The sequence below is a fragment of the Phoenix dactylifera genome, unplaced genomic scaffold (genome assembly GCF_009389715.1).
Source record: "Phoenix dactylifera cultivar Barhee BC4 unplaced genomic scaffold, palm_55x_up_171113_PBpolish2nd_filt_p 000283F, whole genome shotgun sequence".
Taxonomy (NCBI): Eukaryota; Viridiplantae; Streptophyta; class Magnoliopsida; order Arecales; family Arecaceae; genus Phoenix; species Phoenix dactylifera.
In genome coordinates, this window is record NW_024067767.1 from 62750 (window position 1) to 90611 (window position 27862).

Below are 27862 nucleotides of genomic sequence, written 5' to 3' on the forward strand. Positions count from 1 at the left end.
ATCAACTAGGAGCTTCGACGAGCCTAACTAACTACCCCCCTCCCCGCTTCCTTCGTTTCGTTCCCTTGAAAGGACTCTGTTTCCGTAAAACGGCCTCCCCAGATTTTTTGAAACAGAGCTCCTTTTCCTCCCCTTCGGCTCTTCTCTCCTTCCTTTGTTTCCTTTTCGTTTACAATCCTTTGGAGAGCGAGTTGCTTAACCTAAAGAAGGTTGTTTTTTTTTCTCCCCGTTTCCTGTCGTTTCAATTCTAAACTTATCTCATCTCATCAGATATTCTTTTCATGTTTGTTTTTGTTAGACCCTGGATTGGGTTGTAGATAACTTAGATGCGAAGATTGGATTGTTGTCATCGGGAGTAGCTTCAGTATTTGCTTAGGTTATTCTTGTATCTGCTTTTATTTATTTTATAATTTAATTTCATCTCATTAAATTGTTCTTGTGGTTGAACCTCTTAGGTGGATAGCTTGGAATCTATAGTTTTTTTTGTTTAAAACATCTCATATGCATGAGATGTACCTTAATCGGATTGAAAACTGTGATGGATTTTACCATTGGTACTGTTGGCAATAGTGCTTAAAAAAATAATTTTTTTATATAAAGGTTTTTCTTTTCTCTGCGTTTTTTTTAATCTCATTACATTAGATTGAATACTTTAGGATTTGTTGGTTTATGTAGGTTGGAATATGGATATAGTCTGATGTTATTCGTTTTTGCTCCCAAATATATTATTCATTAATTTTGTAGGAGATGATGGATGAAGGTGTTGGGTTAGAAGGAAGTGTTGAATGGGCTGAGCAAGAGGGGAGCTTTAATAGTTGGCTCGATAATGTGCTTGCTTCTGATGAGATTGAGAGTCCTCGCATGGTTGAGGAAGAGAATAGACCTCGAGATAGGCCCAAAGAGCCAGAGTCAAATTCCAAGAGGCAGAAGGTCAGTTCTTTTTTCTAAAATTGTATAAGAAATGGCCTTTTTTATCCGGCCATCAAGAACTTGCCAAAGATAACAATGATAGGTATAAGTCAAAAAATAACTTGCATTAAAAAGGCAATGTACTGGTGAGAACTTTCTCAGATGTGCTAATGAGGAGATATATTCTAGCTACTCTGGATATTCTATCCTTATTTTGAAAATAACCTATGTTTTCATCATAATACACTTGTTTTAAGTGCAAAATGTATATTTAACGAAATATAACTCATTATAGCCAAGGTTAAGCTCCATTACCATCATTGAATTGTGAATCATGTGAAAATAATTAATACCTCCATCTTTTGGTATTTCCGTGGCTCTAGCAAGTACCTAGTTGTCCTTGTATCAATGAGGTTTTTATGCGCTAACGGTAAATAATTTAAATTAGATTCATTTAGGGAATGTGTGTTGTCCCTAAGTTGTGTTTAGATCTCTATTTGAAATTTTTTTAAGTGTTATATTGCCTACATTAGCAAGACAGAGATTAGGAAGTAAATTTGGTTAGGCTAAAGCAAGTCAATTTAGTTATGTTGATTTAGAGTGGAACAGATCAATATTGATAGTAATCATGGGCCTGAAATTGTTGATCATTTGTTCTCTCAATACTCCTTTTCAACGTTTTAGAAGACAATTTGCTCTTTGTTAGGTGTGCTCCTCCCTCAATACTCTTTTGAATTTCTTTGTCTTGACTGGAGGCATAGAAATTTCTCTAAGCCTACTTAGTCTATCATTCTTATGTTGACTGCGGCCATAGCTTGGTCATGTTGGAAGGAACAAAATTCTAGAATTTTTCTTAATAAGCGATCTTCTGTGGTAGCTATAGCTTTAAGATGTCTCCATCTATTTAATGATTGGTCATCCCTATGTAATTACAAAAGTAAAAGAGCTTCCACCTGCACTTTCAGAAGACTAAATTTTCATTGAAGTGGATTTCTGGCTTCCATTACCCAAAGATGTCTCATGTTTTTATTTACCTTCAGAGTTGGCTTTATTATGGACTGGTTTCAGCATCCTGGTTGTTTTTCGTCGACAGACTTCAACAACTTTTATTGGCAGATTCACCTCATTGCTGCATCTCTTGTTTTATTATCTCTTCTCTCTAATGATTAATCTGTCAGAATTGGAACCTGTTCAGTTCTTTTTTTTCACTCTGTTATCAAAGCTGACCCTGTTATTATCTTTTTAAATAAAATTTTGGGTGGCTAATCCTCCCTTCATCTCAAAAAAGAAAGAAAAAAAAGAGAACAAAGGTATAATCTAGTAGTGTGTTTGCACATATTTAGGTAGTTTGGTTTGAAGTTTATCATGAGGTTACATTAACAGGTTCCAGTTTGAGATCGAAGGAGGTATAGTGATGTTTTAATAGATAATTACTTGAATTACAAGAGTTGCAAGTGGCATTTGAACTAGATTAACCCTGAAGCAATTGACTGCATGAAATCGAGTTCGCTTTCCTTCTAATGTCCCTATGGTTATTTTTTGTTAGAAACTAATATTTTTTACAAAGCTAATTTTTTATGGAGTTCTAAATGTATCTTGTCTTTTCTATTTGGCGATATTTTCTTACTGGTTTATTTATTTTTAATCTATGCAGATAGGTCCATGCACTGACAAGACAGAGGAACCCAGTCCTCTGGGTTTGATTTTACGCATAACTCCATCTTTCTTGGATCTCATTGATAGGAAGCTATCTCAAAAGAAGACCACTCCTCTTAATGGACCAACTTCGGGTACTAGTATAGAAAAACAACAGACCAGAAATGATGAATATAACATCCAACCCACATTAATGAAATGGAAGGCTTCAAATTTTCCTGCAACAAAACTCAAGATCGGCTGTTGGGAGGTAATCTTACGTCTTGACTTGATAGAACAATTCAGAAAAAGCAAATGCTCAAAACCAAATGCTCTAATTAGTTTTTCTTCTTAGCATCTAACAATTTTTTTTTAAACTATGTTTCATAATTTTAGAGGAAGTCAAGAAATGAAGGTGATATTGTAGCTAAGTTTTACTATGCTAGGCGAAAACTTGTTTGGGAGATACAAGAAGAAAGATTGAAAAAAAAGATTGAGATCCAATGGACCGATATCTCAGCAACCAGAGCACGATTCATACGGGATCAACCAGACATTCTGGAAGTTGAGGTTAGATGTTTTCCTTAGACATATATTCTCATTTTATTGATTACTTTTGCTACTTTTTCTTTTTCCATAGACTACTTTTATTGTCTTAGACATGTTTTGAACTAATTCTTGGCTTTGGATGGCTTTTTGAAGTTTCTTAATGATTTCATTCTTTTAATAACAAAATTTGGAATATTTGTTTGGGTTTGATAACTAAGATATTTGGTACCTAGTGCAGTTAAGGCAGCAGCCCATGTTCTTTAAAGAGGTAAATCCTCAGCCAAGAAAGCATACTAATTGGGAAGCTTGTTCTGATTTTACCAGTGGGAATGCAACCACATACAGGTACATAAAAATTACATTTACGTCACTTTCTTGGACCTCTGTCATTTTGCTAAGCCTTTCAATGGATTTTACACCTTCAAATATTTCCATATTTGTTGAAATATACTTCTTTTTTTTTGAGAGAGAGAGAGAGAGGAATGTATTTTTTTATTGATGAAGTAGATAAATCCTTCGATTCAGATCTCCAGTCCTTCAATGTTTAGTCCATGTTAAACTACATCTATAGGAGCTTCTGAAATTATCAAGAACAAACAAAAACAGAATAATATCTTCTTTAGTAAAGTTCATGTAATATTCTCATAGCTTGTTTCTTATTTTTATTTCCTTCAGGAGGCACTATCTTGAGTTTGCAGAAGGAACTTTGGAGAAACATTATGAAAGGCTTTTACGTTCTGATCATCGGCTACTTACGTTGAGTCAGAAAGTTTTTGGAAGCCATGATTCTCAGTTTTTTGAAACCGTTAATAGCGACATGCAAGATATGTGCATGCTCACACCAAAATTTCCACCTATTTCAAATCAACCATCCAGCAACTGGTGTCCACCTCATCTGAATCATATTGACAATCAAGGGAGTGCTCCTACTCACATGTGGACCTTTGAATCTCTTGATCCAGCAGTTGGTGCCAACCATCCACTTTCACTGCTGACACCAACACCCAGAGTTATACAAATGAATTCGCCAAGTTCAGGTAATTTGTCTTAATTTAACCCGGAGTTAATCTAGTGAGATGAGGATGCTAATTGTTTCTTTCTTTTCCTTTTCAAGTCATGGAGTGCCTACCAACTATGAATCAAGGTGCAAGTTCTTTGAATCCAATGACATCCTACTTGGGTAAATCATTTCTTCATTAGTCTTTCATTTCATTATGTGATATTCTACTACCATGAGCTCTTGCTAAGAATTTTTTTTCCCTTTCTTTCTTTCTTCAATGTAGCAGACAACTTTGCACTTAACAATGGCAACTCTGCAACAGATTCTACCCTGAACAGAATGACTCAGCTTTGCAATCAAGACATTCAAAGTTTGAGAAGGGTCGATGACATAAGCGAGCGCCAAATCCAACAACTACCCTGGGACACCTGCGCGACTCCAGCTCCTAATTTTCTTCCTGGGCGAGTCTCTGCTAATACCTTATTAACTCATACAGCTGAAACAGAAAATTTCCATGTCCCGAGACAAGGTCAATCACTCGAGGAGCATTTAATGAGCGAGTCAGATGATCTGGATGCATTTGCTGCTGATGACTCTAGGCTTCTTTCTTCAGTAAAATCTATTGGGTCAGTCATTTACTAAGAAGCACCACCAGATTCACAACCGCAATCCTCAAATGAACTGGATGATGGTAACCAAAACACCGATGGCACAAAGTCTCCATTGGAATCAAGGGACTCCAAGCAGTTAATCCATTCTATGACTAATTCCCATGGCACCTACAATTAATCATCAAACCTTCATTAGGCTTGGCCAAGAAAAGAGTTCTCATGGCAGAATCCAGTAGTCTTCATCATCAACTTGCTGAACTGTTTCCTGGTTTGTTTCAATTTCTTCTGCGTTTGTTTTTGTCGCAACAGAACATTCAGACTGCCGTTAGTACTGTGCCAGTAGAAGCACCAAACAGGTTATTCTACTGATGCGTTTCTATTTCCTGGTTGTTTTCTCTTGCATGGTTATACTCTCTCTCTCTCTGTGTGTGCGCGTGTGCAAATCAACTGACTGCTTGGGAAAGAGGGTTCGGCTGAATGGACTGGATCTGGATATTTGCTTCGAATGACAAGAAAGTATTTATTTTGAATTATGATGCCGTTCGACATGATTTAGTTCTCACCATTGGAAGCATCATCATATAGAACTATAGCAGAGTGCTTGAGCTTTTGAATATGAGCTTTTGCTATTGGCTTTTAATTTGATCGATATCTGAAAGACTGTTGTTATAAAAGGATTTTACCTTCTTGACACTAAAATGACATCACAGCACTGACTAAACTTTATCTTGACTGATCTTTATGAAGAATGAAGATTAGCCATGGCAGCGAGCAAGCATAGTCTCCCAAACATTGAAAAATGCCTTGGTTCTCACTTCTCAGTGCTATGAAACTGGTTGTTTAGATGCATGGAAATAGGAGATTGTGTGATGAATATTGTAAGAGCGAAATGGATTCAAAAGACGGCGATGAGTACCCCAAGTTTGCAGAACTGAAAAACTTCCAAGCTCTATTTCTATCTGATTTCACTGAGACCATTCATCGAAATGTGTACTTGGTGGGAAGGGTAGCTCCTCATTCCATTTTTTCATTTAGGCCATTCAAATTATAATGTCAATATCGTTCTTTTTTTTAACCTCTGGGCTGACAAGTAGGAACAATGCTTGCATTACTTATAATATTTTAAAGGGCCGGCAGTTGAATAATACACAGTATGATGAACTTGGCCGGTATCTTTGAATTTGTATCTTTGAAGTGGTTTGTGCAGCATAGCAAATCTGGTATCCAAGTTGTGTCAAACACTCTTGGCCCGACAGCAGTGGCGGGGGGCTGATCTGGTCCAACCCGGTTTCTTATTTGGGTTTTAATGTTGGACTTAGATCCAACCCGACAGAAGATTAGATTGGTCAGGTCAGATCCATGACTAAAATTTTTGACCCAACGGATCGTTCAGGTTGGGTCGAGTCTATGTATAACCGGGTTCCAATCTGAAAGATTCGAATCTGAATGGGTCTAGTTCACACATAGAGTTCAAAAATGAAAGAGTAAAATTTTAATAAAAGAAAATTCTAAGTTCATCATAAGATATGGATATCTCTTTGAAAACATGTTATGATACATTTGGCGTGGTATTTTTTCCGAACAAAAGTTAAAAAATAATTGAAAAGTGTTCCAAAAATTGAGCATTCTCAATAGACTATACGAATTATTATGTTTATAAATATCTAATAGACTAAAATAAAGTATGGATAGAATGTCAAGTCAATCACACTATCAATCTACCATCTAAAAGTGAAACTTTCCATCCAATGACATCATTTGATTATCTAGTTTGCTATAACTTCTCCTATGTTATGTGAAAAAATCAAACAAGAAGCTTGGATTGGCAGGATGATAACCCCATTTATTTCAAACCAATTAATTGGTGATGGATGCCACCATTATTTAGGACTAATCTCTAATTGGAACCGGAGGAGAGTAGACTATAGATGGTAGACTGGCTTAACACCACCCTCTCCGACCTCGGGTTTACATGTATATTGGGTTTGGGTCAGGTCAGTTCAAGTCAGATAATAGGTCAGAAGACCCAAATTAGACCCATATAGCAATAAGATCAGGCCAGGTCAGAACTCAATAAACCTAGATCCGACTCCAAATGTGGAACAGATCCAAATTTGAAACCTGACCTAGCTCCAAGGGTCCTTAAATTGGGTCCATATCGGACCTAAACGGATTGGGTCGGGTTGGATCATAGGTCAACCAAACTCATTTGCAATCTTACTTGGCCTGATAGGTGAAGAGAGTATTGCATCATCCATATGGTGTGGCCACAAGACTTACGAGTCGAAATTATCGACACAAGGGGAAAAATTAAAAAGCAAGCTCCTAAGAGTATTGCTCTTTTGTAAGAAAAAAAAAGGTTCTTAGTGATGCAAAATAAAAAAAAAATAGAAAGAAATGTGTAGATGGATAGAAATTTAAATTTTTGAATATTCATGTGCACCTAATAAACATCCATGCAATAAAGATGAGTTGCGGGCACATATATGTCAACTTGTGAACTAATCAAGATCACCAAGATGTGTCATATGAGTGAGGTGTTCTAGCTTTTTTTTTTTGTTAAGATGGATATATTATACATTCCTTATATAGATACATCTATGAGAGTCAGAGTACAAAAGATCGGTAAGTTGGGAGGGGGAGGGGAGCCCCTATCCTATGAGTCGCATAAACATTTTCTGAATAAATATAATGATAAATTTCAGTCTATTGGTCCAAAAGTTATGATCATTAAAGTAAGTACATAGCAGAGTCACACTCTCTGTATGTAACACTAAATTGGCAGGATAGTCATATAAGTCAGGCTGATAACAAAACAGCCACTGCAAGGCATCACTCCTAAGCAGCCAAAATAGGCTTTTCAATTAAATTTTTACCCTTTTCTTTTTCCACCCTTCCCTGCTAAGTTCCGCAATGTTAATGCGTTCTCAGTCACACTCCATCCTGTGCATCACTAGCCTCCCACAGCACCTAATTATAATCTCAAAAACCTCAGAGCACATAACAAAATTTAAACATCCAACTTAGAGATTTAAGAAGGGCACAAGTTGTTGGCTGCTCTTTTTTTCTTTTCTTCTCTTTAAGTTTCTCTATCAACATGTCTAAGACAATAAAAGTAGTCTATGGAAAAAGAAAAAGTAGCAAAAGTAATCAATAAAATGAGAATATATGTCTAAGGAAAACATCTAACCTCAACTTCCAGAATGTCTGGTTGATCCCGTATGAATCGTGCTCTGGTTGCTGAGATATCGGTCCATTGGATCTCAATCTTTTTTTTCAATCTTTCTTCTTGTATCTCCCAAACAAGTTTTCGCCTAGCATAGTAAAACTTAGCTACAATATCACCTTCATTTCTTGACTTCCTCTAAAATTATGAAACATAGTTTAAAAAAAAATTGTTAGATGCTAAGAAGAAAAACTAATTAGAGCATTTGGTTTTGAGCATTTGCTTTTTCTAAATTGTTCTATCAAGTCAAGACGTAAGATTACCTCCCAACAGCCGATCTTGAGTTTTGTTGCAGGAAAATTTGAAGCCTTCCATTTCATTAATGTGGGTTGGATGTTATATTCATCATTTCTGGTCTGTTGTTTTTCTATACTAGCACTCGAAGTTGGTCCATTAAGAGGAGTGGTCTTCTTTTGAGATAGTTTGGTTTGAAGTTTATCGTGAGGTTACATTAACAGGTTCCAGTTTGAGATCGAAGGAGGTATAGTGATGTTTTAACAGATAATTACTTGAATTACAAGAGTTGCGAGTGGCATTTGAACTAGATTAACCCTGAAGCAATTGACTACATGAAATCGAGTTCGCTTTCCTTCTAATGTCCCTATGGTTATTTTTTGTTAGAAACTAATATTTTTTACAAAGCTAATTTTTTATTGAGTTCTAAATGTATCTTATCTTTTCTTTTCTATTTGGCGATATTTTCTTACTGGTTTATTTATTTTTAATCTATGCAGATAGGTCCATGCACTGACAAGACAGAGGAACCCAGTCCTCTGGGTTTAATTTTACGCATAACTCCATCTTTCTTGGATCTCATTGATAGGAAGCTATCTCAAAAGAAGACCACTCCTCTTAATGGACCAACTTCGGGTACTAGTATAGAAAAACAACAGACCAGAAATGATGAATTTAACATTTAACCCACATTAATGAAATGGAAGGCTTCAAATTTTCCTGCAACAAAATTCAAGATCGGCTGTTGGGAGGTAATCTTACGTCTTGACTTGATAGAACAATTTAGAAAAAGCAAATGCTCAAAACCAAATGCTCTAATTAGTTTTTCTTCTTAGCATCTAACAATTTTTTTTTAAACTATGTTTCATAATTTTAGAGGAAGTCAAGAAATGAAGGTGATATTGTAGCTAAGTTTTACTATGCTAGGCGAAAACTTGTTTGGGAGATACAAGAAGAAAGATTGAAAAAAAAGATTGAGATCCAATGGACCGATATCTCAGCAACCAGAGCACGATTCATACGGGATCAACCAGACATTCTGGAAGTTGAGGTTAGATGTTTTCCTTAGACATATATTCTCATTTTATTGATTACTTTTGCTACTTTTTCTTTTTCCATAGACTACTTTTGATGTCTTAGACATGTTTTGAACTAATTCTTGGTTTTGGATGGGTTTTTGAAGTTTCTTAATGATTTCATTCTTTTAATAACAAAATTTGGAATATTTGTTTGGGTTTGATAACTAAGATATTTGGTACCTAGTGCAGTTAAGGCAGCAGCCCATGTTCTTTAAAGAGGTAAATCCACAGCCAAGAAAGCATACTAATTGGGAAGCTTGTTCTGATTTTACCAGTGGGAATGCAACCACATGCAGGTACATAAAAATTACATTTACATCACTTTCTTGGAGCTCTGTCATTTTGCTAAGCCTTTCAATGGATTTTACACCTTCAAATATTTCCATATTTGTTGAAATATACTTCTTTTTTTTTGAGAGAGAGAGAGAGAGAGGAATGTATTTTTTTATTGATGAAGTAGATAAATCCTTCGATTCAGATCTCCAGTCCTTCAATGTTTAGTCCATGTTAAACTACATCTATAGGAGCTTCTGAAATTATCAAGAACAAACAAAAACAGAATAATATCTTCTTTAGTAAAGTTCATGTAATATTCTCATGGCTTGTTTCTTATTTTTATTTCCTTCAGGAGGCACTATCTTGAGTTTGCAGAAGGAACTTTGGAGAAACATTATGAAAGGCTTTTACGTTCTGATCATCGGCTACTTACGTTGAGTCAGAAAGTTTTTGCAAGCCATGATTCTCAGTTTTTTGAAACCGTTAATAGCGACATGCAAGATATGTGCATGCTCACACCAAAATTTCCACCTATTTCAAATCAACCATCCAGCAACTGGTGTCCACCTCATCTGAATCATATTGACAATCAAGGGAGTGCTCCTACTCACATGTGGACCTTTGAATCTCTTGATCCAGCAGTTGGTGCCAACCATCCACTTTCACTGCTGACACCAACACCCAGAGTTATACAAATGAATTCACCAAGTTCAGGTAATTTGTCTTAATTTAACCCGGAGTTAATCTAGTGAGATGAGGATGCTAATTGTTTCTTCCTTTTCCTTTTCAAGTCATGGAGTGCCTACCAACTATGAATCAAGGTGCAAGTTCTTTGAATCCAATGACATCCTACTTGGGTAAATCATTTCTTCATTAGTCTTTCATTTCATTATGTGATATTCTACTACCATGAGCTCTAGCTAAGAATTTTTTTTCCCTTTCTTTCTTTCTTCAATGTAGCAGACAACCTTGCACTTAACAATGGCAACTCTGCAACAGATTCTACCCTGAACAGAATGACTCAGCTTTGCAATCAAGACATTCAAAGTTTGAGAAGGGTCGATGACATAAGCGAGCGACAAATCCAACAACTACCCTGGGACACCTGCGCGACTCCAGCTCCTAATTTTCTTCCTGGGCGAGTCTCTGCTAATACCTTATTAACTCATACAGCTGAAACAGAAAATTTCTATGTCCCGAGACAAGGTCAATCACTCGAGGAGCATTTAATGAGCGAGTCAGATGATCTGGATGCATTTGCTGCTGATGACTCTAGGCTTCTTTCTTCAGTAAAATCTATTGGGTCAGTCATTTACTAAGAAGCACCACCAGATTCACAACCGCAATCCTCAAATGAACTGGATGATGGTAACCAAAACACCGATGGCACAAAGTCTCTTTGGAATCAAGGGACTCCAAGCAGTTAATCCATTCTATGACTAATTCCCATGGCACCTACAATTAATCATCAAACCTTCATTAGGCTTGGCCAAGAAAAGAGTTCTCATGGCAGAATCCAGTAGTCTTCATCATCAACTTGCTGATCTGTTTCCTGGTTTGTTTCAATTTCTTCTGCGTTTGTTTTTGTCGCAACAGAACATTCAGACTGCCGTTAGTGCTGTGCCAGTAGAAGCACCAAATAGGTTATTCTACTGATGCGTTTTTATTTCCTGGTTGTTTTCTCTTGCATGGTTATACTCTCTCTCTCTCTCTCTCTCTGTGTGTGCGCGTGTGCAAATCAACTGATTGCTTGGGAAAGAGGGTTCGGCTGAATGGACTGGATCTGGATATTTGCTTCGAATGACAAGAAAGTATTTATTTTGAATTATGATGCCGTTCGACATGATTTAGTTCTCACCATTGGAAGCATCATCATATAGAACTATAGCAGAGTGCTTGAGCTTTTGAATATGAGCTTTTGCTATTGGCTTTTAATTTGATCGATATCTGAAAGACTGTTGTTATAAAAGGATTTTACCTTCTTGACACTAAAATGACATCACAGCACTGACTAAACTTTATCTTGACTGATCTTTATGAAGAATGAAGATTAGCCATGGCAGCGAGCAAGCATAGTCTCCCAAACATTGAAAAATGCCTTGGTTCTCACTTCTCAGTGCTATGAAACTGGTTGTTTAGATGCATGGAAATAGGAGATTGTGTGATGAATATTGTAAGAACGAAATGGATTCAAAAGACGGCGATGAGTACCCCAAGTTTGCAGAACTGAAAAACTTCCAAGCTCTATTTCTATCTGATTTCACTGAGACCATTCATCGAAATGTGTACTTGGTGGGAAGGGTAGCTCCTCATTCCATTTTTTCATTTAGGCCTATCAAATTATAATGTCAATATCGTTCTTTTTTTCAACCTCTGGGCTGACAAGTAGGAACAATGCTTGCATTACTTATAATATTTTAGAGGGTCGGCAATTGAATAATACATCATTACAGTATGATGAACTTGGCCGGTATCTTTGAATTTGTATCTTTGAAGTGGTTTGTGCAGCATAGCAAATCTGATATCCAAGTTCTGTCAAACACTCTTGGCCCGCCGGGGGGGGGGGGGCGGCTGATCTGGTCCAACCCGGTTTCTTATTTGGATTTTAATGTTGGACTTAGATCCAACCCAACAGAAGATTAGATTGGGTCAGGTCAGATCCATGACTAAAATTTTTGACCCAACGGATCGTTCAGGTTGGGTCGAGTCTATGTATAACCGGGTTCCAATCTGAAAGATTCGGATCTGAATGGGTCTAGTTCACACATAGAGTTCAAAAATGAAAGAGTAAAATTTTAATAAAAGAAAATTTTAAGTTCATCATAAGATAGGGATATCTCTTTGAAAACATGTTATGATACATTTGGCGTGGTATTTTTTCCGAACAAAAGTCAAAAAATAATTGAAAAGTGTTCCAAAAATTGAGCATTCTCAATAGACTATATGAGTTATTATGTTTATAAATATCTAATAGACTAAAATAAAGTATGGATAGAATGTCAAGTCAATCACACTATCAATCTACCATCTAAAAGTGAAACTTTCCATCCAATGACATCATTTGATTATCTAGTTTGCTATAACTTCTCCTATGTTATGTGAAAAAATCAAACAAGAAGCTTGGATTGGCAGGATGATAACCCCATTTATTTCAAACCAATTAATTGGTGATGGATGCCACCATTATATAGGACTAATCTCTAATTGGAACTGGAGGAGAGTAGACTATAGATGGTAGACTGGCTTAACACCACCCTCTCCGACCTCGGGTTAACATATATATTGGGTTTGGGTCAGGTTAGTTCAAGTCAGATAATAGGTCAGAAGACCCAAATTAGACCCATATAGCAATAAGATCAGGTCAGGTCAGAACTCAATAAACTCAGATCCGACTCCAAATGTGGAACATATCCAAATTTGAAACCTGACCTAGCCCCAAGGATCCTTAAATTGGGTCCATATCAGACCTAAACGGATTGGGTCGGGTTGGATCATAGGTCAACCAAACTCATTTGCAATCTTACCTGGCCTGATAAGTGAAGAGAATATTGCATCATCCATATGGTGTAGCCACAAGACTTACGAGTCGAAATTATCGACATAAGGGGAAAAATTAAAAAGCAAGCTCCTAGGAGTATTGCTCTTTTGTAAGAAAAAAAAAGGTTCTTAGTGATGCAAAATAAAAAAAAAAGCAGAAAGAAATGTGTAGATGGATAGAAATTTAAATTTTGTGAATATTCATGTGCACCTAATAAACATCCATGCAATAAAGATGAGTTGTGGGCACATACATGTCAACTTGTGAACTAATCAAGATCACCAAGATGTGTCATATGAGTGAGGTGTTCTAGCATTTTTTTTTTTTTTTGTTAAGATGGATATATTATACATTCCTTATATAGATACATCTATGAGAGTCAGAGTACAAAAGATCGGTAAGTTGGGAGGGGGAGGGGAGCCCCTATCCTATGAGTCCCATAAACATTTTCTGAATAAATATAATGATAAATTTCAGTCTATTGGTCCAAAAGTTATGATCATTAAAGTAAGTACATAGCAGAGTCACACTCTCTGTGTGTAACACTAAATTGGCAGGATAGTCATATAAGTCAGGCTGATAACAAAACAGCCACTGCAAGGCATCACTCATAAGCAGCCAAAATAGGCTTTTCAATTAAATTTTTACCCTTTTCTTTTTCCACCCTTCCCTGCTAACTTCCGCAATGTTAATGCGGGCTCAGTCACACTCCATCCTGTGCATCACTAGCCTCCCACAGCACCTAATTATAATCTCAAAAACCTCAGAGCACATAACAAAATTTAAACATCCAACTTAGAGATTTAAGAAGGGCACAAGTTGTTGGCTGCTCTTTTTTTCTTTTCTTCTCTTTAAGTTTCTCTATCAACATGTCTCTCTTAGAGTAAGAGTCTCAGTTTTTCTAACTGGAGATCTGAAATTTTACACAAGGAATGAAGGAAACATCTGCTACCTAACTCATAACAATTCGTTTATCAAAATCTTCCCCTACTTATTGCTTCCATTCCACATATTCTACTCCTTTAAGCGTATCTTTTGTCCTGGAAATGACACGGTGGCATTTATACCACCTAGCTGTTGTTGAGTAAAGCACTTGCCCGAATCTTCGATTTCTTGGAATGGAAATATCCCCAGCCAGCTCAGCCTTCCAATAAGCCAGGTAAAGAGTATCTTTGCCTCTGTTTTTGCGTATATTTAGGCTGATGTTTCTAAAAGCAGACCTTCCGAAGAAAATTTTCATCAACTAATAATATGTGAAAATCTCATCTGGTGGGATTAAAAACTTTTGGAGTCTCTTCATAGCGTGGAAGTGTTTCCTAATAGCGTTAAGGTTGGAATATTTCTTAAAATAAATGAGAAGAAAAAGCTGCGACATTGAGTGGATTATGTAACAATCTAGGATCTCATCCAAAATGGCTAGCTGAAAGATATTTGTTGGGTTCTTTAGTCCTGTATAAGTACCCAAAATTTTCTCGACGAATAACCGATGTGGGATTAAACATACGCCCGCATGGGTTCTTATATACTCACTCGTTCAAGTCCTGATGTCCTCGTTGGGCTAAGAGTTCAAATTTATTCATATCTAATCACAACCATCACGATCGGCCCGTGGTCGGCCTCTATGAACCCTTACTGCAATGTCTCATAGTCAACATAGGCTACGGGCCAAGTTCGTCCTAATATCATTTCTCGATTTATGCGTGTCATCCTTGTGCAAGGGCCATGCTAATCTTCTCTGTATTGTTCTAATTTTATCGAATGCCTTCAAATAGCATGGAAGTGATTCCAAATAGCATTCAGGTTGGAATATTTCTTAAAATAAATGAGAAGAAAAAGCTCGAACAAACTTAAGCAACATGGAGTGGATTCAATAATGGTCCTTCCAGGGATCAGAAAAATAGAGTTTTTATAATAATTTGTGGGCATTGGATTTAAAATATTAAACTGCATCATGTTTTATACCAAACCTGGTTTGAGTTGACGACCTCAAACCAAGCTCCGAGTAAATTTGGTTCTATGCTAACTTATTTACGAAACTAGAGTGATTTGTATTTTCTTTTGTTAAAAACTAGAGTGATTTGTTTGAGATACTTTGGAATGATAAATTCACAATAGAATTGCAAATCCAAGCATATTTTCTCAACTTTATTTCCTAGTTTCTGCATAGGAATGCATTGATTATTGAATTTTTTTTTGGCAAAGTAGGCTTGATTAGGAAAACAGAAAGAGGTTTTCATCATTTTACGAGAGCTAGTATGTGATGATCCACAGAGTTGGCTTGGTATTATGGCCATTGATGGGGCTGCAAATGAGTTGATTTACCTGCATTTGATCCGGATCTCTCATGCCAAAAAAAACAAAAGGAAGGAAAACGAAAGGAAAAAAAAAAAGGATGCAAGAACACCTGATTGACAAGCCCAAAGTGTGAATCCATTAACTTGTTGAGTGATGACCACAAATTACTCAGCCCAGGTCCATCCTGATCCAAGCCATTTGCAATCCCAGCAATACAAGAAAACAGTTATTGGTTCAATAAAATATTGTGAATAGAAGTAGAACCATTGACTCGCCCCAATGACTCAATAAAAATACCTAAACAAACAAACAAATAAGTAACAAAGTAAATACTAAACCTCCAAGTTATACTCTCAAGTCTTACCTACCTAATCTATAGCTGCTTTCCCACCCAAGCCAAAGGCCTGAATGCATGGTGTGAGGTCACCATAAGGGAAGGCTAACTTATATGGCAGCTCAGAGTCTACAGTGAAACGAACAGGAACGGAAGGTGAAATGGTGGGAAAAGGTTTGTGGCCGTTATAATTCAAACATGGAGGGGGCGACCCTAGCATCCTCGTGGACCTCTGCTTTCATTAAATATAATCTGGAATAAAAAAAAAAACAAAAAAGAAAAAGTGGCTGCAGGTTTCCCCAGCTAATAGGACCGCTTGTTAATACCCTCTCATCTCACCCTTCTTTTTTCTTTTAACCAAAATAGAGAGAATAAATGCTGCTTTACTACAGTAAAAACTTCAGCATATTAACTTTATGTCCGCCTTGTCCTAAGGGTTGACTAGATGCAATTTGAAAAAGATTGGACGACTGTTATCGGATGGATCTAGAATCACGTCGAAGTAGATGTCGAGCATCATCTTATATACAAATCTGTGGTCTTCTACAGGATTGTGTGGATGCTCGTGTCACTCATGTATATCGGAAGACGAATAGAGCAGCTGATTGAGTAGCTTCGTACGTTGCCAAGCACTCTGGTAGTTCTTTGTGGGATAGCTTGGAGTTCTCATCTTTTTTTCTTTGTTTGCTTCTCTTTTCTGATTTTGTTGGATATACTTATACTAGAATAGTGCAAAGATATCCGTGTTGTAAAATAAAAAAACAAACATATTAACCCTTTCATCCTTCTCACCTCAATCACCAAACAATCATGTTTAACACTTTAATCCCTTCTTGATTACTAATTGCATTCGCATATATAAATGGGTAAATTGATTTTGGAAATAACCATTGAATGCCAATACATACAGTAAAACTTCCATCCATTACAACAAAATTATTCCTGTTCCTCACCTTGAAAAATATTTCTAATCCCAATTAGACTCAGAGAATGGATGATGTATACATATATTTAATTAAAATTAAGAAAAAAAATGCAATTGAAAGTTTAAAAGAAATTAGATAATACATTAATGCCAAACACTTAAGAAAATACATTCATAGTTCAAAAATTTTTAATCATCGGCTCGGACTATTTTGCCGTGATCTATAAGATCTTTTCATATATATTTTTGTATTAATTTTAATAATTTTACTAATTACCATTAATGATTCAGTAACTATTAAGTAATATATAGGCTGGTGCACGCAAGAACAAGTCATCAAATCATAGCTTAAGCTCACGGCCATTAATTATTTATCTTTATTTATCTTTAGAAGTCCTATATAAGTGCCCTGACCCCATGCCCCTGATAGCCTCTTAAGAAAAAACAACGCTTCCCCTTCGATTCGCCCCCGCAGAAAGAGGCGACAAATAAAATACAAAAAAAAAAGAAAAAGAAAAACCCGAACCCGAGAGAGGCGAGAGAGCTCTCTCCACGATATCCTCCTCGCCTCCCTCGCGCGCCGAATCGTCGATCTCTCGCCGTCCTCGGTTCTCCCCAACCCCGCGATCCCTCCCGCCGCTTCTCAATCGATGACCAGCATCGAGCCGTTGTGAAGAACTCGGCCCTCCTCCCCGCCGTCCTTCGCCTCCCTCATCGGGAGATCTATCTGCCTCGGGGCGGTGGAGGGAGCCGCGACTCGATCGATATCCAGTGGTTTTCGATCTCCCGGGTTTAGATCTTGGGAAGGTTTCTCGCCGTTCTTGGAATTTCTGGGGTTTCCTTGGGTTTCTTGGCTCCGAAGCGTGGGATTTGTGGGTGTTTCTTCTTTGATTTGCGCCGCCGAGGAATGCTGCATGGATAAAGGAGTTGTTGGGCTTCGGAAGCCAGCGAGAGTGTTCCGTATGTCGGGAAACTTCTCATCTGGGTGACCTCTTGCTGGAGGAATCGTGAATCCTATGTGAGTTTTTTTTTAATGTTTATTAACCCTCTTGTTTCCTTCTTCTTTCTGTTGTTTTCTTCTGATTTTGTTTTGTTTGGGTTCTTGTTTGGTTACTTGTTCTGGCTCATTTGAGTACTATTGTGTCTCATGAGTTATAATATATTTAGGGTTAGAAGAGATTTCATTTTTTGCCTTTTTGGTTCGACTTTCTTGAGCATTCTGTTTACCTCTACACTGTTTGCTTTAGTTTCCTCCACTGGTGGATCGTGTAAATTGTCTAACTGTATGTTATTCTGTTCGAATAAAATTTTGGACAATTGAGAACTGTTATTTTTTTAACTAAAAATTAATTAAAGGACCGACATGCTGTATAAGGTTATATTAGGGAACCTTCAAAAGGGAATCGGTTTGGGTACGGGATTGATGCAGATCTTTTCCTGCTTAGGAGGGCAGTGAACAAAAAACAGTTGAAACTGGATCAACGAGATTTTTTTAAGGTTGGTTTGCTCTCCATATTCCATCTCGTCTTCCTTGCAGAGATCAATTTATGTCAGTGGCTACTCTAACCAACTCGATGGCTGTGGCTTAATATTGTGGGATTGCCATGTACAAAATAAATTGGCTTGCCAATCCAGCAAATTGACAATCATCTAGGCTCATGAAGACATTTGGTTATGGTTCCACCACAGAAGAGTGAATTCTCCTCTCACAATTGATAAGGCCTGAAAGTGGGATAGAAAAGGCCAGGCTTTTACGACAGGCTCATGTTTCAATATCCTATGTGCATCTAGTAACCCTAGTGATAGCCTTTCCAAGTCTTATATTCGCTCCATAAACCCGTATGTGCATCATTTCCTTGGGCCGCCTCTTATATCAAACTCTTTGTTCCTATGGAGATCGTTAACAAATCTGCTCAGAAGTCTCAATGAAGTCTAGCAAAATTTAAAAGTGATAGTAGTCTTGAACGTGACATGGTTATGAGGGGGGAAAGGGTACTTGCTTGGTAAGTTATATTTAAACAATATGTAGGCTAGAAAACCCCCTGGTCCTCAGTTTAGACCACATGGTTTTGAAATTAAATGTGACTTCAGCCTCTAAGGATCAGGCAAATATTGTTCTGGAAGCAAAGCTAATATAGGCAATATTGGTTGCTTTGTTTCTTCATGAAGTCCTTACTTTCTAAACAAGCAGCAATAAAGTCTTCTCTGATACAGGATGATGTGTTGATAATCAGGTTATACTTTTGCTTCTTGCAAGTTGTATGCATCAGTAATGTAGGGTCTGATAGGACTAAAGACTTCATCATTGTTTGAGTGTGTTTGGTTCATTGATGGCACATCTAAAATCTTCTTTTGAGGCTTAATTTTTCTTTTTAACAATTGCATGCAATTATCCGTGGATGTTTTCACCATTAACTGTTTCTTTGGATCCTTGGCGGTGTTTTGGAGGATACCTAAATGTGATTAACGGTGACTTCAATGTGATTACTTTGCAGAAGAAGAATAGACTAACTGTTTCTTCGAGGGCTTTGATGTTAGATAATTCAAGGTTCAAACCTCCAACATTGCCTGTTTCATTTTGTCTCCATTGTGCCTAAGGTATACTTCATGCAATAACAAATTAGGCCTTGCCCAAAATGTGGGCATTTTAAACTGGGTGGATATGGTTGAGTTGTTCCAATATACTTTGGCAAAAATTCTAATATCACTCTCTGCTTCTCATTGTCATTATGTATTGTATTACACTTTGCAAAGATTTGGATTTTGCACAATGATTTAGCTATTGATACGCGCTATTGCATACCGTGGAATGTACATTGCTAGTCAAATGTTGGCATAGTAAAGGGTCTGTACAGTCGGAATATGTATAAATTGTCTCGTATCAGTCCATGAAGTCCTTTTGGAGATTGATATCAATGATTTTTGGCCCACCAGTAGGGCTATAGACATCACCCATTGCTTTCTTTCATATGGTTCCTTCTCATGCCTTCTTCATGGCCATTATCAAGGATATTTGGAGTTTTCTCTTCAAATCTTTCTGCTGCTGCTTGGTTCCTTCATTGGCAGATGAGAATTCTAGCCTCTCTTAAGCTAAAGTCTCTGCCAAAATATTTGATGATGCTAATTTTTGTAGTTGGATATAAATTGATTATAAGTGTTGATAATTTCATCATTTGTTCAACTAAAAATTACATTACGTTTTTCCACTTTTGCAAAGTAAATACATGAAGGTAATATCATAACCATTGATTTGTTTTGTGCTGAACTGTGTAAAACTCATTATTTTGGTTGGCAGTGAAACAGGGTGGCTATTCAAGATACTTATTGATATAGGAACTGCTGAACAACTACAGCTGCCATCTTTTCTGGATGGCCTGGAGTTTTGCTTGATTTTGACCCACAAAGAGGGATGAAAGCCAAGAATTTCAGTCAAAAGCCTACTCTGGTTGGACACTTTGCAGGTTACATAGTAGGTCCAAATTACAAGAAATAAGTTTAGTCTGGTTGGTTCTAGAAAGTACATGTTTTCATTTTTTTTCTTCAACTATATGGTGTAGATGCATTTGGGCCTGGTCCAATTTTCATTTGACTTATTCTTGAACTCAACAAGTAAATAAAGAGCTCCATAGCCAGTGTAATAAATTATGGGGTATAATACTTGTTGGGTTTTGGCATTATTCCTTTAACTCCAACTTGCTCTGCTTGTCATAAGTTTGCTAAGTACATTCTCTCGTTTCTAGAACTAATTTGAGGATGAGTAGTACAATAGTTCTCCATGTTTGCCTAATTGGGTTATGACTTATTTGATAATCCACAGCACCACTTGTTAGAAATTTTAGATGGATGACCAAATGTTATTTCATTTTGTTGTATCACTTTGGTATACTCAGCATCACAATATTTAAGTTTTCTGGATATTGTGTTGCGAAGGCTGCATCACTAATTGGGTCCGTGCATACCCAAGAATTGAAGACTAACAGGGTGAGTGCTTCTTCTTCTGTTCATATCGGCTTATTGTGGTCAACTGTTTGGGAACATAACTTGCAAGAGCAACTAATTGCTTGTTCTGTTAATTGTGTATTGACATTGCTGAACTTCAGATTGTAAAACACATCTGTTTTTTTTGTTTTTTTGATTTTGAATTTTTTATACTCGATGTTTTTTATCTGTCTTTGATTTTTTGGTAAAAATTATATTTGTGGTGCTTTTTGTCTTTGTCTGAATTTGTCTAATGCTCACTTCACCTACCTTCCTGAGATGTTGCTGTTCTACCCTGTTTTACTGAGGTTCCTCTGCTTAAAGTGATCTCATTTATGCTAAATCCACAGTTCCGTTTTTAAACTCCAGGTGTTGCACTAATTATGGCCCTTAGGAAATACAAACCTTCTGGTGATGCATCTTCTGCCAGTATGGCATCTTTGAATTTTAACAAGAAGGTGCGTGAGAAGGTCAATCCTGTGGAGCCAGAAATGACAGCAAGCCTCCCAACAGAGGCTGATGTAGATATTGACCTCAGAGAAGTCTACTTTTTGATAATGCATTTTCTATCAGCTGGGCCATTTAATCGGACATATGGACAGTTTTGGAATGAGCTTTTGGAGCATCAGCTTCTACCGAGAAGATACCATGCTTGGTATTCAAGAAGTGGTTTACGGAGTGGGGATGAAGATGATGATGGTGTGTCACTCCCATTGTGCTACCTCAAGCTGGCTGAGAGGTACAAACTGTGATGTTAATTGCAACTTCAAATTCTCTAATTTGTTTATTTTTTTTGTTCTTAATTAAATGGATAGACTGCTCTGCTCACTTGGGATTTCATGCAACTTTTATTGTGAAACTGAAAAGTTGCTTCAATGCCTAGGTCTTTGATACCGTAATGTTCTTGAGTTTCTAAAGCTACTCTTTCTTTGGTTTTGTATTTGATCCCAAACTTCTGCATGCTTGCTATTGCTGATACCTTTAATATTGTTGGTAACTAGTCATTATGTTTTGGAATATTAGAGTACATGCTAGATTCTTATAAGCACACTATCTTCTTGTGTATGCATTGTTCTATATAAACATTGCGTTAAAACATGCCCTAGTCCATGTTATTAATTTTATACAATGCTGTAACGTCAAAATAATACAACCAAGCTTTTTTTCTTACATCAAAACAATATGACAAAGGTTTATTTTCTTTCTATAGATAAAGGGAAGGTGAACTAGTTGATATATTTATTACACTAAATAATAAGTGATTCTTTAAGGAGTACTGCTTTACCATGCAGCAAAGGTGCAACCTTCCAAATTCCCCTTTGATGCAGAAAGGGTTTGGATAAAGAGAGAAGATGATAATTTTATTATTCCACCTCTCTTTTATTTATCTGTTTCTGAAATAGAGTCATTGTGTTATTTCTAATATTAAACAGATCAGAGTCATCAGATTGACCTTTGCTGAGACAGTCTGATGAAGGTAGAGTTGAACTTAAGAGTTGAATTGTACAATATAATAAAATAGATAGAAATATAAATTGATCAAACGAGTGATATACTTCATGTCTGGATTTTGTTAATTATGTTCCTATCGCGGTACTTACTTTGGTAGATTAATAGGCTATTGTTGTTTGTTAATTATGCCCTGGTTATTGACATTATTCTAGCAGTACCAGGACAGTGATATGCATCTTGTAAATTTTACATCGTAGAGGAATTTTTGAGGCTCATGATTTCTATCATCCCGATGAGCAAATTATCCCACTTTGAACCATTTTCCCACTTGATTAAATGCTGCTTTGTAGGTACCCTCACATCGGAAAAGATCACTTGGTAAAGCTTTTGAAGCAATTGATTCTTAATTCTTCCCATCAATTGCATGGCATGGTTGGTGGAGGTCTTCCAAATGCAGCTGATGTTCCCACACTCCTGGGTTCTGGTTCCTTTTCTCTTCTTGGATGTAAGTGATATTTATGTTCTGTATCTTTTTGATGCGATATGCTAGAGCATGTTTCATCTGTTGTCATGGAATGATACTTGCACTATCAATTGATTCATTTTCATTTCATTTCATTTTTTGGTATCTGTTTTCAGTTGACCATCTCTCTCTCTCGCTCTCTCTCTATAATCTTGTACCCAATATGGAATTTCAGCTGATAGGGATAAAGAAGACAAGGGAACCGATAAGTTGCCTGGTTATCTGCGTTGGCCACACATGCAGGCTGATCAGGTGCGTGGGTTAAGCTTGAGGGAGATAGGTGGTGGTTTCACAAAACATCATCGTGCTCCATCTGTTCGTGCAGCATGCTATGCCATTGCTAAACCATTGACTCTAGTGCAAAAGATGCAAATCATAAAAAAAGTACGGGGACATCAGAATGCTGTCTATTGTGGTAGTGCTCTTATGCTTTGTGTAGAATTTGCATGTTTTCTTTTGGACTTTGAGATATTCTCTGATGCGAACTTTTCTCTGCAATAGGTACAATTCTATTTAGGCATCTCCCTTATAATTTGGAAATGCATTTGCAATATATACTGTTCTTTGATGCATGTGAGGTATATCTTATATCAACTTTATGTCTATTGAGATAAGGAGCTGCTTAACTTTTTATGATGTAAATAAATTATTCCAACTATTTCTTTTTAAAAACAATGGCAGTCCAAGAAGGCCATGGTGTTATCAAGGCCTCTCTTATCGTTGTTTCAGCTGCTTATATATCATGCTTATGATAGGAATAAACTGCAGAACTTACTTTGTGAAGCTTTTCCCAAAATAACGAGACAAGGCTTGTTCTTTATCTAATCTATTAGGCAGTAAAGCTTTCTTTCCGAAGTCTTAATTATATTTACTAATTTTTTCATTTAGACAAGGGTAATGGTGTTGCAGTTATAATTTCCTTTCTTCATCATGGAGCATGCACATGTGACTTGATTTAAATTTCCAGCTTGGAATCTATTAATTCTGAATGAGATAAAGGATTCCACTCATGTACGCATGTGGGATTATTCACCTCTTTTCATGCCGTTCATTGATTATGTTGTTTTGGAATGTTTTCAGGACACTTTGCTGTTACCTTGCTTTTTTGCATTGCCACCAGGGTTTTAGTGTTTGAAAGCACCAGTTCAATTACCACTTCAACCAACCCTATCCGATGCAGCATTGGTAGTATTTGTTGCCACACAACAGTTGATAGTATAATCCTCTTATGGAAAATTGGAGGCGTATGTTGAAGTTTCATGATATATTCCATGCAAAATGTTTCACCTTTTTTTTTGTGAGTGAACAGAGAACTACTGAGTTTTGCTGTGCAAAGTAGTACATGGGTTTGGATCTGGTAACTCCTGATTTCTGTATAAGTGACATCAGTAACAAGAGTAACATCCTCTATTGACATGAAATGGAATTTTGGCTATTTTAGTATTGGGGTTTGAACTAAAGCTTCTGCAGGGGATTAGGGTGAGAAAAACATGTTGGAGTGAGCTATGGCCTAAGTTTGGGCTGGTCAAGCCTTGGATTTTTTCTGATGAATCATTATTACTTTTGTAAAGCCACTGCATGAAAAGCTATCTACTTTTTCCTTTCGGAAAGATATCTTTTAATCTTTATTTCAACTTTTAGAAGTATTAGTTTGAAAATTTTCTCTTTTTTGGTTTTTATGATGCTTGGAGAAAAGCATAGGGTCTGTTTATGTGTCTGATTTTGTCTCATTGTCTCATCTAGACCAATTAAAGAGAAGGTTCGCCGTCTTGGTACCGGACTCCGTACCGGTGCCACACTAGCATAGTGTTGGTACGTGGTTCTTTTGGCGTACCGAGTGTCAGTACACCACCGGTATCGGTACCGGTTCCGAACCAGTACGGTTCGGTATGTTCGGTACCATTCGGTTCGTTACGGTACGGTATACCATGATTAAGGAGCAACATTTGTATTTGACGATCTTTAAAGCAAGTGTTGAAATTATTTCTGTATTGAAATTTATTTGATTTCATCAGATGTCCTTGTGATGATTATGGACATTTCTGCCTTTTTGACTAGATTTTTAGTGGTTGTTGCTTGATGCTGACAAAATGTTCTATTTGATTGGTGCTCATTGCTATGTTGGAGTGTAAACCATGGTGCAGAGTTCTATATCAACCAACGTAGTTTACTGTTTTGAAGGAGTGATAGGGGGGCTTGACCTTAAGGAAGGGGAATATGTTATGGCTGACCTTTGAAGAGTCTGTGGGAGATCAGAATCTGAATGTATAATTAGATCTAATTTAGCATGAGACTTTTTTTAAGTAAAACCATAAATATGTAACAGATCGAGATTTGTACTTTGTGGTGCACTCGCATGCGGCTGGAGGATATTGAATTGAAGATTGTGACCAAGGTTTGTTGTACTGGTACATACTATTCCGTACCAGGCGTATTGTTCCCTACTGGTACCGAACCGACCTTTATACTGGGCGTGCTGATACCATATCAACATGGTATCGATGCGGGGTCTTGTACCAATATTGCGAACCCTGCTTGTGACCTTGTAAGGTGCATTGTCTGGCTCATGAACACAATAAAATAAAAAATAAAAAATTAACATGGGATTCGTAGTGCAAAATAGAGGAGGAAATATTTCTTGATAACATTAAGCTATGACGTCATGAAATATTGATAACTTTTCCCTCTTCATAGAATTTTTCTTGTTTACCTATTGGAACTAGGGTACAACACATTTTCTTCTCATGACCAGTCTATTACACTTCCTTAAGCTTTTGATCAGCATGTGATTTTAGGATGAATTTGGTGCTACTGGTACTTTACTTTCAGCATGCGAATCAGTTTTGACATTTTCAAGGTCCCAAAACTGATTTCAGGAATTGTACCAGTACTTTACTGGTTCGGTATGGTAAGGTTGGTACGATATGGTATAGAACCTGTACCGAGATAGGCTCTCAACATATTTTTCTCAGTCCTAGCTATGGTACCACCTGTAACTGGGCGTTATGAGTCCGTACCAAGTGGTATGGGGTAGTTTTGCTTAGTTTGGACTGGTTCAGACTGAAACATACAGCTTGTTTAGTTTTCTGTGGTTCAGTCTTGTTTAGTTTTCTTTGGCTATCATATATGAAATGCACAGCTCTGGATGTCTACACTAAACATGAGGCTCGTAACTTATTGTTGCTTTAATCAATTTGGTGAAACCACTGTTTGTTACCTCTTTTTCAATCCATATTCTGACTTCTATTATAGGATACATGTTGTACATTGTTCTTGTTATTTTCTTTTTTTTTCTTCTTCGAATTAGTTGGATTCTCCAGTTGATTTTTTTTTTAGAATTATTAAATTCAGTATTACATAGTATTACTTTATCAGTTTCATTTGGTTTTTCTTTTCTGCAGCTACATTTGATCGCTCAGGGCGATATGTAATTACTGGTTCAGACGATCGCCTTGTAAAGATCTGGTCAATGGAAACTGCATTTTGCCTGACCAGCTGCCGCGGACATGAAGTGAGTCTTCAACCGTAACATCTTTTCTTTTTCCTCGCAGTGAATAAACTCTGTATTCTTATGTTATGAAGGGTGACATTACTGATTTGGCTGTGAGTTCAAATAATGCGTTGGTAGCATCTTCTTCAAATGATTTCATTATTAGAGTTGTAAGTCCATAACCTTTCGAGGCACAATTTGTGAAACATGATTACCGTGCATTGTCTCGTTTCTCCTTGTTTTATATTTTTTTTGTCTTATCAATGCAGTGGCGTTTACCTGATGGACTACCAATTTCAGTCCTGAGGGGACACACTGGAGCAGTAACTGCTATTGCCTTTAGTCCCAGGCCAAGCGCAGTTTACCAGCTATTATCGTGAGTGTTATATTCTGTCTTATTGTATCCCTTTCTTCCCTTACATTGTTTATATTGCATTTTTTTTTAATAAGCAATTGATTTTTAATTTTGGACCTATATTTTGTTTTTATGATCATAGGTGATATTCTTGATGTCTTCTTTGACCTGTAACATGTCTTCCTTGATGTTTCAAAAAATTTTATTCTCTATGACTCTGTTTAAAATTGTTTCTAGAAGAGAATAGTTTATTGTTTAATGTGGTCATTTTTTTTCCCGATTCATGAAAAGCTATGAGGATGTTGAAAGTAGAAATAGGAAAGCTTACATAGAAGATGATACTATATGACTCATCACACATGTTAGGGCATCTTCTACTGCTTGGGATACATTTTAATGCATGAAATAGGCCAGCTAACTGATGAGGTGCAGTACAACTGCCTTCCAAATGAAAGTAACCAAGGAACTACTCACTTGGAGCAGGCTGGTATTAGTCACCCTAAAGTTAAATGAAATGTTCACACTACAGATCGGGCCCATGGTTCAATGAATTGTATTAGTTATTAAATGACTACTCAATGATTTTAAGTAAATACTTGATAATTTTGGAGTCATGAACCACTTGATGCTCACAAATAGGGTTATTATTCCTTGTCAAAGTTCGATGTCAGTTTGATGTATCTTCCGTTTTCTTGTGAAATTGCCATCTTTCAACCACGTGATCCAGGGAAACTATTTAGTATTTACTAAACCTAACATAATAGAATAGGTTTAGGATTTCTTCCTCTCTCTTGATATATTTTATTGGATATGTAGGTTTTGAAGTATAAAATTAATGTTTAGAAATCCTAGATTTTATTTATTGATGTAGAGACAACTGGATTAAGTTTTTGAGTGGTTCATGCATTTTTACATCTTGAGTTACATTGTGGTCGAAATTTAATTAGTGCTTCCCTTTCTATTTCTTTACTTGTGGTTTCAGTCCTTATCCTTCTAGGGGAACATGGTTTTTCTTTTGGTCTTTTGTATTTCTAAAACTAGAAGGTTACTAGAGATTGCCTATGTAATGGCCAAAACATAATGAATTTGATCCACAGTGGGAGATTATAGTGTTCCACTCCTTTTTTTTAAACGCACATTTTTTCAATAAATTTTCTTTTCGATAACATTTCAAACCATTCTTGTGCTTCCCTTTAATATTCTCCTCATGTTTGAGGATTTTGAATATCTTGGCTCTTGTTTTGTAGGGTCGTAGTGTTTTAACCTCAGAAGGTGATAGAGGAGGATCAGATTAGAGGGAACTAGATTGTAATTTTGATCTTAATATAAAGGCTTTTAAAAAAATATTTGGAAAAGATTAACCTTCTCTAACGTTTTGCGGTTGTTGGAAATCTTTTATTACATGCATTTCCCCCAAAATATCAACTAATGGGGAGGCATGCTTAAGGACGAT

General features: G+C 36.7%; 3 protein-coding genes, 1 long non-coding RNA gene and 1 pseudogene across 14 annotated transcripts in view; 3 read left to right on the plus strand and 2 right to left on the minus strand.

Annotated features, from left to right (window-relative positions):
* The first annotated feature begins 515 nt into the window (after nt 1-515).
* LOC120103954 lies at nt 516-5085 on the plus strand. 3 transcript variants are annotated; one of them, XM_039117868.1, is made up of 7 exons: nt 516-930; nt 2564-2815; nt 2941-3114; nt 3332-3438; nt 3769-4130; nt 4208-4273; nt 4377-5085. In XM_039117868.1, the coding sequence occupies exons 1-7, from the start codon at nt 748-750 to the stop codon at nt 4733-4735; spliced, it is 1503 nt and encodes a 500-aa protein (XP_038973796.1). In that variant the 5' UTR covers nt 516-747; the 3' UTR covers nt 4736-5085. The 3 variants fall into 3 exon arrangements, with proteins under 3 accessions (XP_038973796.1, XP_038973797.1, XP_038973798.1); XM_039117869.1 differs by having other exon boundaries at nt 4380-5085; XM_039117870.1 differs by having other exon boundaries at nt 4416-5085.
* A 2896-nt stretch (nt 5086-7981) lies between these two features.
* Nucleotides 7982-8336, minus strand: LOC120105429. The gene is made up of 2 exons (XR_005507818.1): nt 8194-8336; nt 7982-8068 (listed from the first exon to the last, which is right to left on the minus strand). It is a non-coding gene; the product is annotated as an uncharacterized LOC120105429 (long non-coding RNA).
* A 359-nt stretch (nt 8337-8695) lies between these two features.
* On the plus strand, nt 8696-11003 carry LOC120105434. 3 transcript variants are annotated; one of them, XM_039117871.1, is made up of 6 exons: nt 8696-8916; nt 9042-9215; nt 9433-9539; nt 9872-10233; nt 10311-10376; nt 10480-11003. In XM_039117871.1, exons 1-6 carry the CDS (start codon nt 8860-8862, stop codon nt 10836-10838), a joined length of 1125 nt encoding a protein of 374 aa, XP_038973799.1. In that variant the 5' UTR covers nt 8696-8859; the 3' UTR covers nt 10839-11003. The 3 variants fall into 3 exon arrangements, with proteins under 3 accessions (XP_038973799.1, XP_038973800.1, XP_038973801.1); XM_039117872.1 differs by having other exon boundaries at nt 10483-11003; XM_039117873.1 differs by having other exon boundaries at nt 10519-11003.
* Nucleotides 11004-14735: 3732 nt separating this feature from the next.
* Nucleotides 14736-14830, minus strand: LOC113462570 (annotated as a pseudogene).
* Nucleotides 14831-17049: 2219 nt separating this feature from the next.
* The window catches only part of LOC103704651 (bromodomain and WD repeat-containing protein 3-like), a 29871-nt gene continuing 19058 nt past the window's right edge, over nt 17050-27862 (plus strand). The window contains exons 1-8 of one of the 7 annotated variants that reach the window (XM_008788022.4): nt 17050-17629; nt 19907-20072; nt 20959-21328; nt 22392-22546; nt 22740-22979; nt 25966-26075; nt 26147-26224; nt 26324-26430. In XM_008788022.4, coding sequence (XP_008786244.1) covers nt 20021-20072; nt 20959-21328; nt 22392-22546; nt 22740-22979; nt 25966-26075; nt 26147-26224; nt 26324-26430 — 1112 coding nt within the window. In that variant the 5' untranslated portion in view covers nt 17050-17629; nt 19907-20020. Of the gene's footprint in view, nt 17630-19906; nt 20081-20958; nt 21329-22391; nt 22547-22680; nt 22980-23085; nt 23143-25965; nt 26076-26146; nt 26225-26323; nt 26431-27862 lie in introns of those variants that run through there. The other 6 variants (XM_008788025.4, XM_026803673.2, XM_008788027.4 and 3 more) reach the window with 6 other exon arrangements.

Bases quoted from the DNA above. Each gene is read 5' to 3' on its own strand.
- LOC120103954 (XM_039117868.1), top strand. From the start codon at position 748: ATGATGGATGAAGGTGTTGGGTTAGAAGGAAGTGTTGAATGGGCTGAG. The intron at 931-2,563 runs GTCAGTTCTTTT...TAATCTATGCAG, and splicing joins CAAATTCCAAGAGGCAGAAG to ATAGGTCCATGCACTGACAA. The intron at 4,131-4,207 runs GTAATTTGTCTT...TTCCTTTTCAAG, and splicing joins AATGAATTCGCCAAGTTCAG to TCATGGAGTGCCTACCAACT.
- LOC120105434 (XM_039117871.1), top strand. From the start codon at position 8,860: ATGAAATGGAAGGCTTCAAATTTTCCTGCAACAAAATTCAAGATCGGC. The intron at 10,234-10,310 runs GTAATTTGTCTT...TTCCTTTTCAAG, and splicing joins AATGAATTCACCAAGTTCAG to TCATGGAGTGCCTACCAACT. The intron at 10,377-10,479 runs GTAAATCATTTC...TCTTCAATGTAG, and splicing joins TCCAATGACATCCTACTTGG to CAGACAACCTTGCACTTAAC.